The sequence below is a fragment of the Zalophus californianus genome, chromosome X (assembly GCF_009762305.2).
Source record: "Zalophus californianus isolate mZalCal1 chromosome X, mZalCal1.pri.v2, whole genome shotgun sequence".
NCBI classification, from domain to species: Eukaryota; Metazoa; Chordata; class Mammalia; order Carnivora; family Otariidae; genus Zalophus; species Zalophus californianus.
The window spans coordinates 103988077-104007767 of record NC_045612.1 but is presented as its reverse complement, the minus strand read 5'-3'; the positions used below and the strand labels follow the sequence as shown (position 1 = coordinate 104007767).

Below are 19691 nucleotides of genomic sequence, written 5' to 3'. Positions count from 1 at the left end.
CTATTCAAGCAGTGTCTTTGTTAGGAAAGAAAAGGACCACTGTTTGGGGATGATTAGCTTTTTCCTCAATTAGTAAATATCAACGAGATGATCCTGGACAAAGCCAGTATTGGGACCACGAAGGATAAAACCTTTTATCATTCATGTTGAACTAATCATGTGGGCCAGAGCTCTTAGAATTTAAGTATACGTGGGCATCGTCAGTGGAAGTCCTTTATTTGTCTTACTGAATTTTTCACTTGTTTTCCAACTAAATGTTAAATTCTTGATAAAGATCTTTAACTTGTACTTCTGTGTTATATTACTCAACATATGTAACCCACTTTGTAAATGTGATGAATGGATGATTAAATGTATTCTGAGTAATATAAACTTTGTCTGCAGCAGGGTTTCTTAATCTCACCACTATTGACATTTTGAACTGGCTAATTCTGTTACAGGATTTTTTCCTTCATTGGTGCCCACGGTTCTTGTTCAGGCTGCTTCAAAAAATGAAGAGGTAGACCAGACAGAGTAGTGGGCTGCACAGCAAGGTTTATTGGGCAATAGCAAAGTGATAGTACAAAGCTCCCCAGGAGGGAGGGGACCCAAGAGGGTTGCCATCGGAGTTTCTAAGTCTAGGGGTTTTTATGGGCTTATTAGCAGACTGTTTTCATCTGATGAACCCTCCCTGTGACTGTCATCCAATCAGGTTGTTGCCACCTATCCTTCACATGGGAAAGGGTGGAGGGCTCTTTCCTGGGTGGTTTAAAATCCTTTTAAGGGTGATTTCCTCTTAGGGTAGGGACCCCTTGTCCCTGCCTGCCTGCCTTCCGACTATCCTTCATCAATTCTTGGTTGTGGGGGGCTGTCATATGTATTGTAGAATGCTTAGCAGCATTCCCAGCCTCTACCCATTAGATGCCAATAGTACCTTCCCTAGTTCTGACAACCAAAAATGTTTCCAAATATTGCCAGATGTCCCCAGGGGGCAAAATTGCCACCAGTTACTGACAGAAAGACAGGTATTTTCATCTTGAAAATCCTCCAAGATTAAAACCAATGTGTTTGTGTAACCGAACTTAAGGGGTTTGCTACTTGGGGTGCATCAAATTGAACACAACCCAAGGAAATGTCTAATGCAAACAACTTTTTATTACTTGTTTTAAGTAAGGAGACAGGGAGATAGGTCTCAAAGCACTGTCTCCTGGTGGAGTTAGTACAGAAAGCTTTTATTCGGTGTATTAGGGGGCGGGGGCAGGAGGCTTCCATGGGCACTTTTTGGTTCACTTGTGCACACCTAGCATGTCAACATGACAGTGCATATAGCGTATGTTCAAAGTTCAAAAAATGGCAAAAAACTGCCCGTAGGGGGAGATCTTAGTATTGTAATGAGCTAAAGTTAACTTCAGGTCAGCTTAGGGGGGCTTCTGCACACGTCCTCAGCTCCAGTCTGGCTCAGACTGTCTCACATAAGGGGCCATCAGGTGAGACACACCTGGCAAGGCATTATCAGGTGAAACATCTAGTTGGTTGTCTCCTTGCAAAGCAAAACGCATTCCTTCCCTGCTTTTGTCCCTTGTCCTCCGTTCTGCTGAGAGCTTTTAGCTCTCTTATTTGAGCAACTTCCTGTTGCATCCCAGCTAACAGTTGGGTGTTTCTTATATCATTGGAATTCGCAAAAATTAGGTTCCTTCTGTTTCCACTCTTGGAGAGTCAACTAGAAGTCTGTAGAGCAGGGCCTCACAATCATTTTTTGTTGTTATTGTGTTACTAATTGATCTATCATAGCCACTGACCCAGGAAACGAATGGGCGAGCCCCCGGGGCCGCTGCCCAGGCCAACTGCTCCATCCTGGGGAATCCCAAGGGGGCTGGACCAATTCAGAGCTTGGCTCCTGGCCGAGTTTGCCAACACTGTTGTGGAACAAACTCGGATAAACTCATCTCAAGAGAAGCCAATAACTCAAGAGATGAGGGTTTGGAAAAAAGAAAAGGAGAAATTTATTTCAGGTGCTGGCAGCTGGGGGAGGTGGCAGGCTCAAGCCTGAACAAATGACCTCTCCACCAGCAAGATGGACACCTAGAGTTTTATAGGGAGAATTTAGGGGGGTGCATGCAAGAGAGCACATGATCATAGGCGGGGGGTTGGTATGTGTTGAGCCGCAGGGAAGAGGACTTCTGGGTTGTGGTCTTCTCTGCATTCTGTTGCTATCAGGGCTTTTCTGGCCTGGTGGTTGCAATGTTCTGATCATTGGAAAACACTTTCATCAGTGCCTCTGGAAAGTGTGATACTAAGAACTGCGGGCTGGGCGCCTGGGTGGCTCAGTCGGTTGAATGTCTGACTCTTGATTTCTGCTCAGGTCATGATCTCAGGGTCATGAAATCCAGCCCTGCATTGGGCTCCCCGCTCAGCGGGGAGTCTGCTTGGGATTCTCTCTTTCCCTCTGCCCCTCTCCCCTACTCACACACGCAAGTGGCTCTTTCTTTCTCTGTCTCTCTCACTCTCACTCTCTCACTCTCACGCTCTCTCTAAAATAAATAAATAAATCTTTAAAAAAAAGAAATAAGGACAATGGGCTTCAGTTCAAGCAGGACGCAAGCAGTCTTGTCTATTTTAGGTTTTAACTTTTAAGGTCTAGAGTTGAGCAAAAGGGCCTGCTGACAGTTGCAGTCTTTACAGTGCAAACAGATCACCTGGAGAGTTTGTTAAAAAATGATTGGAATTCATTAGTCCAGGGTGGGACTCAAGGTTTGAATTTCAAACAAGTGCCTTATTGATATTGATGCTGCTGGTCTGTGGACTGCAGTTGGCATACTGAGGTCTTTGCCTAGACAATAGGTCCTCTGATAAACTTGGTAGCTTCTAATAGGTGAAGAGCAACTAGCTCTCTTGAGTTCACTGTTTCCGTGAGAGAGAAATGAGAATGGAATGTAGCTAGTCAGTGGGATTAAATCCAGCTCATCGCCTCATTCCTCTTACATGGTCAAAACCTTTGAACCTGTTTGAACATTAGCATATTGCCCTCACACTCTACTCTTAATGAGGTTACCTGCCTCACGTATTCAATGAAATTGTGCTTTATAGAACACATTTGCTACTCGGAGAGATGTCTGAGAGGGCACTCTCTTCGAGTATTAAATAATTAACCTCTTAAATCAGGAGGGCCCTCACTGTTGGACAGAATTCTTATATAGCCCTTTTTTACAAAAGGAAATCCACTTAGGCATGTGTCTCAACAACGTGTCTATGGATATATATGTGTATTTCAGTCTATGCAAATAGGCCGTATACAGTGTTCAGTCTATGCAAATAGCAATTACCAAGGAGAAACAAGATACATGATGGGCAATAAATACCACTAATTTCCTGTTTTGAATACTCATATTCAACTAAATCTCAATTATGTGTAGTAAGGAAGGCCAGGCATAGTGGAAAAATTGAACCTCCACATATGATTGGTCAGTGATAGGACTGCAAAACAGGCAAAGACAAAAGTCAGTAATGCAACCTGGATAAACAGTACCTACATGTTCAAAAGGTCGATTTATTTTAGCAGGGATCTGTCTCTAGCTGCTAACAGAAGCTATAAATCACACATAAGCCCAAGATCAGAGCAGAGGGAATGCACTGGAACTCAGATCTTCGTGTTGGAAAATCTTTACAGTACATACAAACAGCCAGCTTAAAAAATGATAGTTCTATTTAAGGTATTCACAAGAAGCCCACAGTATCATCTAGTGCACACATAGCACAATTTCACATGTGATCAGAGATCACAATCGGGATAACATATTCACAGTCAGCACCCGCCCACACACCACTCTCTTCCTTCTCAGAACCACCTTGATCTCATTATTTCTAGGTTGGAACAACCTGGTGACTGAGGATGTTGCATATCCTGATGAAAATCTCACTCCACTGCAGGCTGCCTAAAGATGATTCATATAGTGCTGCTGTATGAAAAAGGAACAAATCATTCCCATTCCCCAAATATGTATTGAGTGCCAGCTATGGGCAAAGCACTGGGCTATAGGTGTCTTTCTTTAGGAGTTGAGTCACTGCTGCCAGAGCAATGTCTACCACCATCCTGGGGTATTAGAGCAACATTGCTGGGAAGAGGGAGATGGCTGTGCATTGTTATGGCTGTGAATTCCTGCACTCGGTTGAGAAATGGCACAACTGGGTCATAAAATGCAAGGTATAACTTTTAACAAGCAGTTCCTGTATATCGAACTTTGACAACCAGGTCAGTAAAGTGAGATATTAGACATGACACATAAAAAATGCTAACTACTCTCTCAGGTCATATAATAGGAAAAAATATGTTGATTTCCAATAAATTACCATGGAAACTAATATTAGATTTTAGTGTTGAGGACTACATTTACCATCTATAAGAAATATGTTAGCTGTTTGTCTCTACTTTTAGGGCACATACACTATTTTTAGTGTGTATTCTTTGAAGATTAATGTATCTGGAGGTTGATCTCTCTAAATTAAAAATGAACATTTAAATGCTATTGTTAGGGAGTAAGAATTTCCTCTACCCTTCAAGGTCCTTCTAGCTGGACTAAGAATCAAAGTGACATGAGAAAGATTATTGGAAGAAAATCAAATTTAATATTTAATAGCCTACATATGGGGAATCCACACAGACATGGAAAATTCCAAAGGCAGTGAGGCAACATGACATTTATATGCGCTAAAGAGAAGGATAGGTGCCTGAGGATACAAAGGGGAGAAAGGCCATTAGCAGGAAGGTAAGAGGAGATGTTTAGAAAACATAGGTTGCCCTGTTATACAGGTAAGTTTCTTAAAGAGAAATCTCTGGTACCAGCAGGCAGCTGAGGGGGAGGTAAAGCGCTTTTCCTGAATCTGCTGTGTTTGGATTACTTTTAACTCAAAATAATGTTCATACCAAGGTGGCCCATCTTGGGGCAGCCTGCCCTTGGCCCCTACTCTATTAAAATAGATTTTATTTTTACTTTACACACAAAAAACCCAGTGGTATATTTAAGAAAGCACAAAAAGATCATTTTAAAAACCACCCAAGAATCATTACCATGAATTGAGATTATATATGAATAAGAATTTACTGAAAAGAAATTGTAAACTGTGATGGAAAAACAGACTTTTTTAAAGATTTTATTTATTTATTTGACAGAGAGAGACAGCACAAGCAGGGGGAGCGGCAGGCAAAGGGAGAGGGAGAAGCAGGCTCCCCACCATGTAGGGAGCCTGACATGGGGCTTGATCCCAGGACCCCGATATCATGACCTGAGCTGAAGGCAGACGCTCAACCACCCAAGCACCCAAAAACAGGCTGTTTCTTGAGAATGTTTTGGTTCTGACTCTTTACTTGTATGCGACCTAAAGCAAGTCTCTTTGTGTCATTATTCTTCGTTTTTATGGTTTGTAAACTACTTGCCCTTAAGCCCCTGTGCAGGAATCTTGTAAAAACATATGAAACCCTGCGTAAGGCTGATGGTATATATATTAGCCCATTTGTCAGATTTTATAGATTCTTTGAGTTTTGAGTCATTGTACCTCATTTTGCAAATCTTGAGAGTGAAATGAAGTGGTTGCTCTTCCTAGGGATGTTTTTGTGGTTTTAAGTGTTTGTGAAGTTGACTCATATCTTTAAATGACAAGTTCCTGTAACTGCAGAATAGAAATGACAATTCCTTAAGACAATGCAACTGCATTTCAGAGTACTGACCAGTAATGGTTGCCAAGTTCATGGAAACTAAAATGGAAGAAGCTGTTATCAAAGCCTAAAAGAATGAGACATCAATTGCCTCACTTAAATCAGTTTGGAATTCTAATTCTAGTATGTCATGTAAAGTGAGTGTGATTTAAAAACTCATATCATCCCACAGTTTCAGGGTAATGACTCACAACTACTTGGATATCAGAAAAGTTTTCCCCTCTTCCTTTCTAGGTTCTTTGGCTGGTCTAATAATTAAACTGATGTAAAATGGACTAAAAAGAGAGAAATAATTTCGTGCATACAAGAACCCCATAAAACATGAGACCCAAAGGCAATTAGGCCGTTGAGGCTTTTATGGCAACCTGAGGAATGATATAGGGGCCTGGGGTTCCAACGGGGAGGAGGGCAAGTCACAGGAAGAGAAGAAGAGCAGATAGCTGGTAGTCATATGTTTGCCAAGCCATGCCTATTAAGTCTTTCAGTTAAAAAGTTACCTCTGGGGCGCCTGGGTGGCTCAGTTGGTTAGGCGACTGCCTTCGGCTCAGGTCATGATCCTGGAGTCCCGGGATCGAGTCCCGCATCGGGCTCCCTGCTCAGCAGTGAGTCTGCTTCTCCCTCTGACCCTCCCCTCTCTCATGCTCTATCTCATTCTCTCTCTCAAATAAATAAATAAAATCTTTAAAAAAAAAAAAGTTACCTCTGAGGGCGCCTGGTGGCTCAGTCAGTTAAGCGTCTGCTTTCGGTTTAGGTCATGGTCTCTGGATCCTGGGATCGAGCCCCACGTCAACTCTCTCTCTCTCAAAAATAAATAAAAAATCTTTAAAAAAAAGTTAAGGAAAAGTTATCTCTGGTAATAGCTCTCTTTCTGGGCTAGCCCCCCTACTTCAATTCTTTTAGACAGTTAAGGGAAGGGTAGAAGTTTTTCCTGAGTTTGCTGGGTCTTAATGGCCTTCAACTCAAAATAATCTACATGGCCAGGTGGCATATTTTGGGATGGCATGTTCTTTTCCTCTTCTACTAATTAGAAGTACGCTTCTAATTCTCCCCAGATGTGTATATTATTTAAATATGTCAGTATTGAAAGTAGCTTAATGGACTACATTAAAGGTATCACAACAAAATTCTATATTGGCTATCTTCTTATGTTGACTGTTGTCAGTGGCAACTCAATAGTCACATAAAAACTGGTAATATTCAAATGTATTTTCAACTGTTAACTACTCACATACCAGTTTTAGTTTTCTCATCTTTAGAAGAGTGCAGTTAGAGTAAATGAAATTTCAAATCCATATCTTCTCTAATATGGGACTGTGTTTTAACCTACTTTTAACTGAATATTTGTAAACTGCTGCCCAAAATATTATTTATATAAAGAAAAGCTCAATAGCATTGTTAAATAATTCCTGCCAGACTTGCCTTGCTGAACTGGGCATCTATAAATGGTAGTTGAATAAATAGGTATGTGAATAAAAATTAGGCTAAAGAGTTTACCATGAAGACTCTTACTAGAACACAGATCATAAACCACCTTGGGCAACTCCATGCTAAACCGTCTAGATTCAAAGGCAAAATAAAAGCTACTTTGGACTGTTAGCATTTAAAGGTTTCAGTTACATGAAAACCTAATACACTAGAAAGAGATGCATAAAAATTTTTTTAACTGAAGTAGTAGTAATGGTTATCTCAGGGTGGTGTGATCCTGTGTGACCTTTCATGTCTTCTCAGTATTCTTCTGTGATTTTCAAAGTCTCCACATTGAGCATGTTTCATAGAGTCAGAAAATAAAAAGAGAAAAAATAAATCTATTTTGGTACAGCCACTGAAAAATTTCAAAATGCTTACAGGAAACCTATTATTCATCTTTTTGCTGTCAAATCAAGTTATTTACACATTTAAAAATGTATTAAAACCTATTTGCTTCGATGTACCCTCTCACTCCCATTTTGTCTGTCTATATTAGAAAACATTAGGTTTGGGGGGACACCTTTACTTCTACATTATTTTCTCAAACCATTGCTAATTTCATGCACCAAAAATCAATACATAGAACAAGACGCTAAGATAATACCTTGGTCTTTATGAAGCAGGTCCACGTTATTGCCATTTTGGTAAAAGAAAATGCATTCCTGAAGACAGGCCCTTCCTATATCCCAACTACACAAACCATTAAACTATACAGACCACCCACTTTATTCTCAACTTTGTCATGGTTTAAGCAGCTGTTTACTGTTTGTTCCCTTCGGGGGAACCAAGGAATGCTAGATTCTGCTACCAGTAGTTCCCAAACCATGCCTATTTCTTTGAAGAGTATTAATGGGAGAAGAAAAAAATGTAAACAAGTGTTAATAAATTCTTGACACTCTCTCTTTACAAAATGAGAAAGGAAGGCAAACTTACCACTATTTGTCTTAGCACTCTTATGTTTTCAGGAAACAGAGAGCTATCAAAAAGATTCAAGAGAGATAAGAAATGGAATTTTCTGTTACTTCCGTTGAGGGAAATAAACCAGCGTATGGTTTGATTATTGTTTTTGCCTTAATAGTCTCTGGCTCTGTGGAATCACCAAGACTTTGAGTGAAACTTGTCTCGTGAGAGAAACAAACAGCTTTTGCCGAACACATTTTATTCTAATGCTTTCAATAATTAGGAAATATATTAAAACCCTAAAGGGAGAAAATTGTAATAAATAACATAAAATTCGGAAGTTGATCAAAGCATCCCATTTTGTGTATTGCAATGCAATCAATTCTTACATATGTATAATATTTTATAAATCTACCTCCAACAGTTAAATATACTACAAATCATAATTTTTTAAGAAGGGTTCAGTGTTCCTGTAGAAAACATGGCTCCTTCTATTGGTTATCTAAGTAGTCCAGATGTTCTGGTTCTTTGGCCAATCCAAAGCATTCCCAGTGGAAGACCAAACTGTTCTAACTGTGCCAGTATATCCTCTGGTGGAGGATTGCTTTCAGGATAAACACCACAGCCCTTAACAAAAAGGAGTAAAATGGCAATGCCACCTTCACTCTGACAATTTTCTCTCAAGAGACGTTTTGTAACATTCCATCTGTGCCTATTTGTATGACATGTTGAGAAGGAAATTCCTAGTAGAGGGAAAGCAAATACTTTTTCTTATAAGAGATTTTCTTTTTAGGCATCTGTGAAATTTGACACCTTGATAAACAGTAGCCCTATCTTCTAAGCTGATCACCTGAGGCCCATTTTGCTCTTTATTATAGCAGAGTCTCTTCCTTCTTTGTCTGGTTTCTCCCCATCATACTCAATCTTAGGAGACCTAAGATGAAGGAGTCCCCATCTGAATACTTTGTATGTTTGTATGTGTGTACAAATACATAGCTGTTCTGGGTACATCCCACATTATGGTCTTTAGATAAGCCGATTTCAAACACTGCTTTTACAATCCAACGGGGAAATGTTTTCAGCACTAAAGCTCAGTGTTAGTGATGCCACATTGTGCTTTTGGACAATATGTCAATTTTTCACGAGGAAGGATCACTGCCCTGTTTTTCTGACCTAATTTTGGGAAACCTGGTTTAATTGATACCATGAATCCTTCAAACAAATTTATTGACAAGGTGCAAGTTAGTTGCTTTGCAAAGAAAAGAAAGATAAACATGTTCTAGCAGAGAAATCAGAACAGTTAGTTGACTACCACCATCCATCACGCCATACATTTGCTTTCTCTGTACTCTGCACCAAACTTCTTGCCAAAAATCTTTGCAGGTACCGTCCCGGACTGTGCCACGGTGTCCGATCCCTAGCCCTAAAATCTCCCAGTAGAAACACAAACACCCTGAGTGAGTTGGTCACCTGACCTGTGGTCATGCTACTTAAAGTAAAGCATTTCTTTCACTTAAGAGTGAAACTTAAGTGCACAATAGACATTAGCTTTCATTACTGTGTTATTAAATAATCTACTTATATGCCAGACTCTGCAACTAGGCATGAACCCCTTTAAGGCAAGAAGCTTATTTTATTCATCATCTTATCGCTACAACTCTAAGTACTACACCCGCTACATTGAAGGCATTTATTAAACAGAGAGTGAATGGATGGATGGATGGATGGATGGATGGATGGATGGATGGATGTGATGTGGTTTTTAGGATATAGGTGAGGTTTGGTGGGGTGGGGTCCGGAGCCAACGGCCAAGAAAGAATTCTTGAGACGTCTTTGGTGCAAAAAGGTGGTTTTATTAAAGAACGGGGATAGGACCCGTGGGCAGACAGAGCTGCACTGGGGTTGTGAGGAGCAATTGATTATATACTGTCGTGTTGGGGGAGGTAAGGAAAAAGGGAGGTTTTCAAAAGAACTTTCATATGCTAAAGAGGACAGACAAGATACCTGAGGCCTTGCCATTTTCAAGTTTAAGTTGTTTTTCTTTCTAGTAAAGCAATAACGTTAAGATAGTTGGGAGCTTCCTGGAAGAAAATCACACATATCCCACCCAGGAGTTGAGGGGTGGGGGGCAGGTTGCAGGGCGTCAGCTTATGCTTTGTCTTCAGCTAGCCTTCTGCTCCCTCATCAAATGAAAAGAAAAAACTGAATAACATTATCAAAGATGTAAACAATATATGATTGATTTCTAAATGCCAAGTGAATACAAAGTTTCCTAGTTCTCTAAGTCTATACTACACTATATGGTCATGAGATTTATGAATGAGAGAACATTTCTGTATTTGTATAGTTAAGTTGAGCATTTTTCTATAGAACGATGTTTTATTACCAAATTAACAGACTGCATATTAATAATTACACCTCATCAGTTGCTTGAACCTCATGACACGTTGGCTGGCTGGGAAGATGGCTTACAGAGATATTCTTGGAATTTTAGAGTGGGAATGCGTAAAAAACTAACTTTTTATTAGAAAATTGAGTTCTTAATCATCCAGTCATTGATTTATTCAACAGCTATTCATTGAGCACCTACTATGTGTCCGATAGTTTCCAAGGCACTTGAGATAGATCAGTAAAAAAAAAATATGGACAAGATAGACCAAAAAAAAAAATGCTTAACCTTGATGGAATTTAAATTCCAGTGGGAGACAGATAATAAACAATAGTAAATTTATTAATAAGCAAATTAAATGCTATGTTGTATCGTGAGTAATGTAACAAAGAAAGAAAGGGAAAGAAGAGGGGCACCTGGGTGGCTCAGTTGTTGGGCATCTGCCTTTGGCTCAGGTCATGATCCCAGGATCCTGGAATCAAGTCCCAAGTTGGGCTCCTTGCTCAGTGGGAAGCCTGCTTCTCCCTCTGCCTGCAGCTTCCCCTTCTTGTGCTCACGCTCTCTCTCTGACAAATAAATAAATAAAATCTTTAAAAAAATAAAAAAGAAAAATGGATGCAAAGTGCAGCCACAGGTTTGTGATTTGGAATGAGTGCTCCGTGGACCAAACTGAAAAGGTGTTATATGAGCAAAGACAAAGAAGCAAAGAGGGAGGCATACAGAAATCTGGTGGAGGAATATTCCAGTCCGAGGGAACAGCCACGGCAAAGGTCCTAAGGTAAAGCAATTTATAATGTAAAACTAAAAACAAAAGTAAATTACATAATGCAATATAGTAAGTCACCAAAAAAGCTACAGAAAATACATTTTCTAAGGAGATGGATCACTTTTGGAAAAGCTTCATTGAAAGCGTGGGTCTTTGCCTTGCTTCGCAGTACCGGTAGGGTTTTGGTAAATGAAAAGGGGAAGTTCTAGTCGGTCTAGAACTGGGAAAACACCTGTCAAGTTCAGTTCACATTGGAGGGATGATTCCTGCGGGAGCTTAATTAGCTGCTTCAAGGAGTGAAGGACCGTGAATGCCAACATAAGGGTTTTGGTCTTTTTTCCATAAACATTGTAGATGGGCTAACAATTACTGAAGAAAATTCCAAGGCAAGGATGGCATGTTTTTGGAAGATTACACTGAAGGTTTTAGACAGATTACATCAGAGTGACTGTAAATAATAAAATTTTAAGTCAAATCTAATCAATACAAAACACTCTAATTACAATAGCACTTGCAATAATACGATCTTACCATTTGAGTTGTCTTTTATTTTTTAACTTTTTATTTTGAAAAAAAAAAACAAAACCCTGGAGACCTTACAGAAAAAATGCAAGAATAGTACAATAAATTTCCATATATCCCCTTCAACTAGATTCACCAATTATTAACATTTTGCCACACTTGCCTTACCTCTCTTAATGTGGGTAGATAAATAAAAAGATAGAGCTATACCAGGTATACAATAGCACATAACATATTATTGGTGTTGTGTGAGAGTAAATTGCAGACATCATGGCTAAACTCTTTGGTGTGAATCTTCTGAAAACAGGGATGTTTTCTTACCTAACCAGAGTATATTTATCAAATTCAGGAAAATTGATAATGGTAGAATGCTATTACCTAATATACCATCTATATTCACTTTTAAAAGATCATCCCAATAATACCCCTTCTACTCTATTTCCCATCCAGGATTACACATTGCATTTAGTTGTCAAGTCTTAGTGTCCTTTAACCTGGGATGGTTCCTCAGGCTTTCTTTCTCTTTCACGGTGTTGGGAAGAAATTTTCTCTGTCCATCAAGGTCCTTGTAACTAAACATGAGACAGACTAACGGGAGAATATCAAATTTAGTAGGAGGAATCCACACAGTCAGGCAACAGGAGGCTTATCTGACCTTCCTGAGCTGCTAAGGGGAGGAGCTTGGGAAACAAAGGTTGGAAAACAAAGGGGTTTAGAAAACAAAGATTGCCCTGTTATGCAGATACATTTCTTAGGTGAAGATGAATCTCTGTTAATAGCTCTCTTCCTGGACAGGCTCTCCTTTCCAATGTAAATTTAGACAGGTGGGGAGGCAAAGGGCTTTCCCTGCATCTGCTGGGGATGGATTGCCTTTAACTCAAAATAATCTTCACACCAAAGGAACTGCTCTTGAACCCTACAATGGTTTGGACGTTCCTAAAGAGTAGAAGCCAGATTTTATTTTTTATACAATGTTTCTTAGTTTGAGTTGGCCTGATATGCCCTCCTTTTTTGGACATATACCTGTTTCTGGCTGGAATACTACATAAATGATATTGTGCCTTGTTAATGCATCACATCAGGAGTTGCATGATGTCGATTTGTCCCATTACTGGTGATGTTAATTTTGATTACTTCCTTGAAATGGTGTCCATTTTTCCCTCAATCGTTAATAAATAATCAGTGGGGAGGTACTTTAAAACAGTGTGAATATCCTGCCTCATCGATCTTTCACCCAATAATTTTAGCATCTGTTGATAATTCTTACCTGAATCAATTATTATTAGAATGGCTGAAACATGATGATTTCTAATTCTATCATTTCTTCCATTTTTACCAAGTGGCATCTTTCTGCCGTGGCTAAGGAAGAGCTTTTAATTTATTTGTTCGTGGAATCATGTTTTTTCAGTTACTGCCATTGTTCATCTTAACCTTGTCTTTTAATACATACGACTTATGAATATTCCTTTCACTTCATAGGAAAAAGCAAAACCAAACTTAGTACCCTTCTCTGGTTGGGAAGAAGAAAAGCACGTTTAAGGGTAGGCTCTAGCTAACTGTAGAAAGAATGATGTATTTTTTTCCTCTAGTCTTCCATTTTATTTTTAAATTTTTAACAGTTTGTTAACATGTAACTCTTCAGTTCCTATGGCTTCTGGGAGCTGAGGCTAACTACGCCCTAATGATGGGTCCTAGCCAACAACCATATTTGCATTCTTGATTGACAGTAAGTAAAATTTAATTCGATACTTTTGCTGAAAGCCTCTTCCCAAAATGACAAAATATACCACTTTGAAGGTAATCTTTTGCCCAGATGTTTGGTTGCACAGATCAAGCTGCCACGTTCAGAGACCATTTTCATTTTCCTTTTTATTATTATTGTTATTATTATTATATTATTATTTTGTATACCCTGCCTTGTTCCAAAAAGCACTTTTGCAAAAACAAAACTGCTATCTTTACATACTAGTTTATACCTTCCCAAAACGTTTTCTTGCTATTATGTGAATAGCAATTCAGCTTCTTAATGTGTTACCAAAAAAAAAATTATAACTGCTTCTAAATTGCATTGATGTATTGTAGAATTGAGTTGAATATCTTTGTAGGCTGAGCATAATTATCCTCCTGCCAGGAACAAATAAGTTATACTGCTCCAGAGAAATAAATATGCATATGAATTTATGTGGATGGATAAATCCTTATAAAGTTTAGCTCTTTATAACACAATGAGAGAAGAGGAAATGTACTTGGTGAGGCTAATGAATAAACTGGGATCATTAGATTGTCTATCATGCATTTCCCCCACAAAGTTGCACTTTACTGCATATAAATCAGGGCAGAGCATTTCAAAGGACTTTATAAAATGAATGAGGCAATTTTCGGCTAAACCATATAAGAAAAAGCCACCTGAAATCTTCAGTTCTACTTGAAACAAGATTATATATAGAAATACATATAGAGAAACAAAATGAAAACTCCAAGTGAAGAGTTCAAAAGTACATATCAACTTCGATTTACTTTGTTAACATCTTTACCTCTTCAAAGACATCTAGCAGATAAAGTTTGCCAACAATAAGACCAGGTACAGGCCAGTAGAAAATATAGGACCCCAAACTACACTAGGTAATTGCAGCAAGATTAGTGTAAACCAAATGCATTTATTATTTGCAATGTAATCCAATATATTAAGAGATGGCACGCGCTTTATTTTAATTAGCTGTTTCTTTTAAAGGGTTGCTTGGTCCAACTGTCTTGATAAGAAAAAATTGTAGTCATTGCTCAAAATGCTTGTAGCAAATCTAGTTTTAAATTGAAGCAATTTATTCCGAAAATAGTCTACTACCGCAGCAATAATCAATGTGTTTTTCCTTAGCCCAAACTGGAGCTTTCCAAAGACTATTGTTAATTGCCAGTAACTAAATGACTGCTGGTGCCCTTAAATGTAACTCTTTGGCACTTGTTCATTTGTTGTGTTTAACCAAATGCCAGTTTCCCTTAGGTTTTGCTGAGCGATTTTGCTTTACAATTTTCAATATTCAGGGGGTAGAGTCTATCATTTTAACCAAATAACACAAAGGCTAACCAGATTTTTAAAAGGTCTGCACTTTCTCTTTCCATCTTTTGATGTTGAATTGTGCTGAAATGGAATCTTTTTATTTTTTAAATGCTGCCACTCCAGGCAACTTGAACTTGAGCTAAAAAGCAGGTCCCATTTCAAAGGGAAAATGACATTTGCTGGGGCAACACCTTTCACATTGTAATGTAAAGATAAAATACAGCAGTGGGCCCCGAATCATTTCTTTTAAGTGTAACAGAATTTAACCCCTAGTAATTTTGTCCTGACCCAATGTGTATAAGCAATAATAGGTAGCACTCATATTAATGAATGCGTCCAGCTTGGAGCAAAAGAATGTGGAAACTAAATTTAATGCGCCATTTTCTTTGGGGGAGTTTACACATGGTTTATAAACCAATGTGAAAAACTTATATGGGAAAATTTTTAACCTCCCACATTTATAATATGAAGGCATGTAAATTACTCTTGCATAGAAATAATGTAGTAACTGAGGAGCGGGCACTGGTGTGTGGACTGTGGGGAAAGACACATTTCTTTTCTGACTTCCAAGAACACTGTAAGAACACTAGGCTTCTGCATGTAATACTACAGAAGTATCTGGGGAAAATTTGAGGTACTCTGTGGATCTCAGGATAAATTAGCTCCTTGAAAATGCCGTTTCTTTGGACCTGGTCTTGGTCTCCATCTTATTAGTAAATGACTGTCCTGTGGCTCAAGAAGACTTACTCTTGCTTATTGCCCATACTCTAGGTTTATATAACTTTGCCATTTGTACCTTGAAGGATATATTCATCGGACACTAGACCATTTCTCTAGTTGCTAAGCCACATCAACCCTGCTGTCTTTTTCTCATTACATTTCAGACAGTACTATTTATTGGCCTACTATATAGTGTATTTGAGGTAGTGTATATAATTATTTGAGTAGCTCTTGACTTCTAGCAATAGGGATAATTCACATGCGGGCAATGACTTCTCTAAAAATAAGAAGGACTTACTTTCATACCATTTTTCTCTAACTTTTGCATATTCAGTGTTTAAAAGTGTGTAGAGAACAGTCTTATAAATGCCATCTGAAGAAAATGAGAATTCTGCTTATTACATTAATAGGATCATGTCTCGGGCACAGTTTTGGGTTGTTTCAAAAGCTCTTCCACTAGACATGGGCATGGGAAGGATGCTGCTTGTCCAGGCCTGGTGCCACGTCTCCAGAATCCAGGGGTGTGCTTGGCGCCAACATAGAACCATTCCCAGCCTGGGGAGATATCTACAGTAGACCAGCTGTCCCGACTCCAGCTTTCTTTACAGCTTCTCCCCACATAAGCCTCCAGTTAGAATTTATAGTGTCTATTTTTTTTTTAATCCAAGTTTTAAAGAATTGAAGTGTGATTAACATCAGGTAAAATGCATAGATGGTAAGTGTTCAGTTCGTTGAGTTTTGACAACGTATATACTTGTATATCCATACCTGAAAAATGATACAGATTATTTCTTTTACCCCAGCAAGTTTCCTCTTGCCCCTTTCCAATAAATTTTCCTATCACTCATCCACAAAACATCCATTTTGTGATTTCTATCACTATGGTTTCTTTTGGCCTGTTCTTGTACTTCATTTAGACAGAATTATACAGAAGCTATTACTTTGTCTGGTTTCCTTCACCTAACATAATTTTGTGAGATTCATGCATGTTGCTTGTATCAGTAGTTTATTCTTTTTACTGCTGAGTATATTCTGTCATATGGACATACAGCAGTTTGTTCAGTATCTCCTGTTAATGAACGTTCAGGTTGTTTTCAGTTGTGGCTACTATGAATAAGACTACTCTGAACATTCTTGAACAGGTCTTCCTGTGGACATCTGCTTCTATTTCCTTGCGTAAATACTTAGGAATACAATTGCTAGTCATAGGGTAGATTCACAGTTAACCTCATCAGAAACTACCCCAAATTGTCTAATATAGTGGTACCACTGGGCTCTTCCACTAGCAAAGTTTGAGAGTACAAATTAAGCATTGTCCATTTTTTCCCAATTCTTCTCTCATGCAAGAAATTTTAGGGTGATAAATTGCAAGTGTTCAATGCATTAAATTAGAAAACACAATGAATCTGAAAAGAAACCACAATCCAAATGTTTATCTCTCCCTTCATATCCAGTATAATTTAAATCAGATGATTTGGGTGTATAAATTAGCCCATGGGCATAAGTTAGTTTTATGCAGGTTTCTCTGTGTGGTGGAGTTAACTCATATACTGAGAAAACCGGGCCCAGTGCACCCTACAGAATTATCTACCCGCTTATCCTTTCTGTTCACATAGGAATGGGAAAACATTATATTGAGGAGCTTTTTGTATTTCACTCCTGGAACTTTTGTAGTACTATCTTGTGTAGGCCCTCAACAAGATTCAACAGTTAATGTTGTCTGATATTTATAAATACAAAATGTAAAAATTTCCAGGAGGTGCTTTTCAGTATTTTACTTTCCATATTAATTCACTTAGACCCTAAAAGATCTAATAACTCATTTTATTTTTCTTCCTTAAATTCATAAAATCCAAGCACTTTTAATAAGATTTTCTTCTCTTTCCCATTTAATTTTAATAAGAGCATAAAATACACTTGATTAAATGGTAGTTATATATGGTTTTTGATAAAACTCTTGAAATAAAAATGAAGGAGTAGACAATGAAAAATATGGCTGAGTTTTGTTCTGTAATTATCACGGGAAAGTGACATCACACGCAAACACACACACACACACACACACACACACACACACACACACACATGCACAAACACAAAATGTTCTTGTGAGGAAACGATGTCCATGCTTTTCAAATTATTTGTCACTGATACTGCATCATACCCCATGATGACTTCACCCCATTTTTGAGATCTCAGGAGTGATCTTGTAACACAAGAGTAGTTGTTACTCCAAAACCATAAATTATTTTAAAGTTTTCAGTATAAGCCTGCATTAACTATGCAATGAAATTAGATAACCCATTGACAGATTGTAAATGAAAACATCAAAAATACCACTATTTTAGAGCCATAATTTCAGAAATTTTTATATTTAGTGATAATTAAGGAAACTAACACTTTTCAAGGTAGTCATCAACTGTAGCGAACAGTGGCTGCCCCTCAATAACATTTGGACTGTGGTGATCAAGAAGACAGCAGGCATACATGGGCACTTAAAGTGAACTTCAAAATCTGCATTCTGGGGCGCCTGCCTGGCGCAGTCGGTTGGGCAAGGGACTCTTGGCTTTGTCCAGGTCGTGATCTCAGGGTCATGAGATAGAGCCTCCTGGCGAGGCCCACGTCACTGAACGTGGGGTCTGCTTGAGATTCTCGCTCTCCCTCTCCCTCCACCCCTCCCACTCGTGCTCTCGCTCTCTCTCAAAAAACTTTTTAAAATTCTGTGCATTCTGGCTTAATGTTTAAAAATCAGTAGCCTTGATTTTGTCACAATGTCTATGAGTGCTAAAGGAGAAAAAAAGAAGTGGATGTTTTATCCCTGGAAATGCCTGATAATTTTTTAATGTAATGTGGATATTCAATAGGAAAAAGAGAACAAGTATGTAGTGAGTGGCCAGAAAAATCCCTCTTTTGAATAGAATGTAGCAACCTGCCTAGTAAAGGGGGGGAAACAAGCGAAAAGAAAAATGTCTAAGCAGCTTAGCGAACGGAAAATACTACCAACTTGTAGTCTGCTGTGACAGCCACTAGGGGGCCTACTTTTTAAGCCCAAGTATTCGGCCTCCAGTACTGTGATGGGCCACCCTGGCGTCACTATTCAGAGAGGTAGAGAACGGGAGTCTCCTCGCAGGAGGCAGCAGGTATTCCTCAGGGAGTCCACCCAACACTCTGTGAAACAGTCCACACCGCCCTTCAGGAACTGCGTTGTTGGAACCCTTACGACCCCCGAGCCCCATCCCCTAGGTGACAGCTCAGGAGGGAAGGACCAAGATTCACATTGATGAGTTCAGAAGCTGTCCTGGCTTAAAGGCTTTATATCGCCAAGCCTAGTTTGCAGGATTCCCACAAGGGATATGTTTATAGGAGTTACTGTACTCAGGCAAGCTCAGAATCATAGTTTCCAAACAGGTGTTTTTATAATTCTTTCGGTCCAAATGCAATCTACCGTTTTTACCATAAGCAATGTCGCTTAGCAACACAGTTACCACAAACCCCCTTATGTGGTTACCAAGGAAACAGAGCTAGAAAGGTCAAATTCTCATGCAGAAAGGGAAGGGGTTGTGTCAATCCATTACCTACATCTGGTCTCATCCACATAACTGTGAAATCAAGTTGAAATTGTGATTTGGGATGTGAATATGGTATAATTCCCTTTTGTGATTTTTTTCCCCCTAGAGCTAATGTACACAGTTGAACTTGCTGGAGGGCTTGGTGCTATCCTTCTGCTGCTTGTTTGCTTGGTGACCATCTACAAGTGTTACAAGATAGAAATCATGCTCTTCTACAGGAATCATTTTGGGGCCGAGGAGCTGGATGGAGGTAAGATGAGTTCCCTCTTTTTAATGTTCTCTCTGAATATTCTTACTTGTTTCCTGCCTTTGTTTTATTGAGGGCCAAGAAAAGTTCCCTGCCTTACCACTAAAAGCAGCTCTTATCATCTTTCCACATTCAGTTTGTAAATACATCTTTTACACGGAACTGTACGTGTGATGCTTGAGAGCCAATAGGAAATTTCCTCCGACAGTTGTAAAGCAACACCTACCCTTTTTAGAATCCTACGCCAAGTAGCACTTGCGGATGACAAAGGCTGATTGTAGCGCTATCAGAGTGTTCGCTTTCTCTCACCTTGTAATCAGTCCTGAAAGGCCCACTTTACTTTTCGATAGGTGAGGAGGGCCTCTTT

The 19691-nt window shown here is 39.0% G+C and overlaps 1 protein-coding gene across 1 annotated transcript in view; it reads left to right on the top strand.

Moving 5' to 3' along the window:
• IL1RAPL1 (interleukin 1 receptor accessory protein like 1) overlaps positions 1 to 19691 on the top strand; it is a 1385574-nt gene that overhangs the window by 1343710 nt on the left and 22173 nt on the right. Inside the window, exon 9 of the mRNA XM_027608280.1 lies at positions 19184 to 19327. Within this exon, the coding sequence (XP_027464081.1) occupies positions 19184 to 19327 (144 nt within the window). The remainder of the gene's footprint in view (positions 1 to 19183; positions 19328 to 19691) is intronic.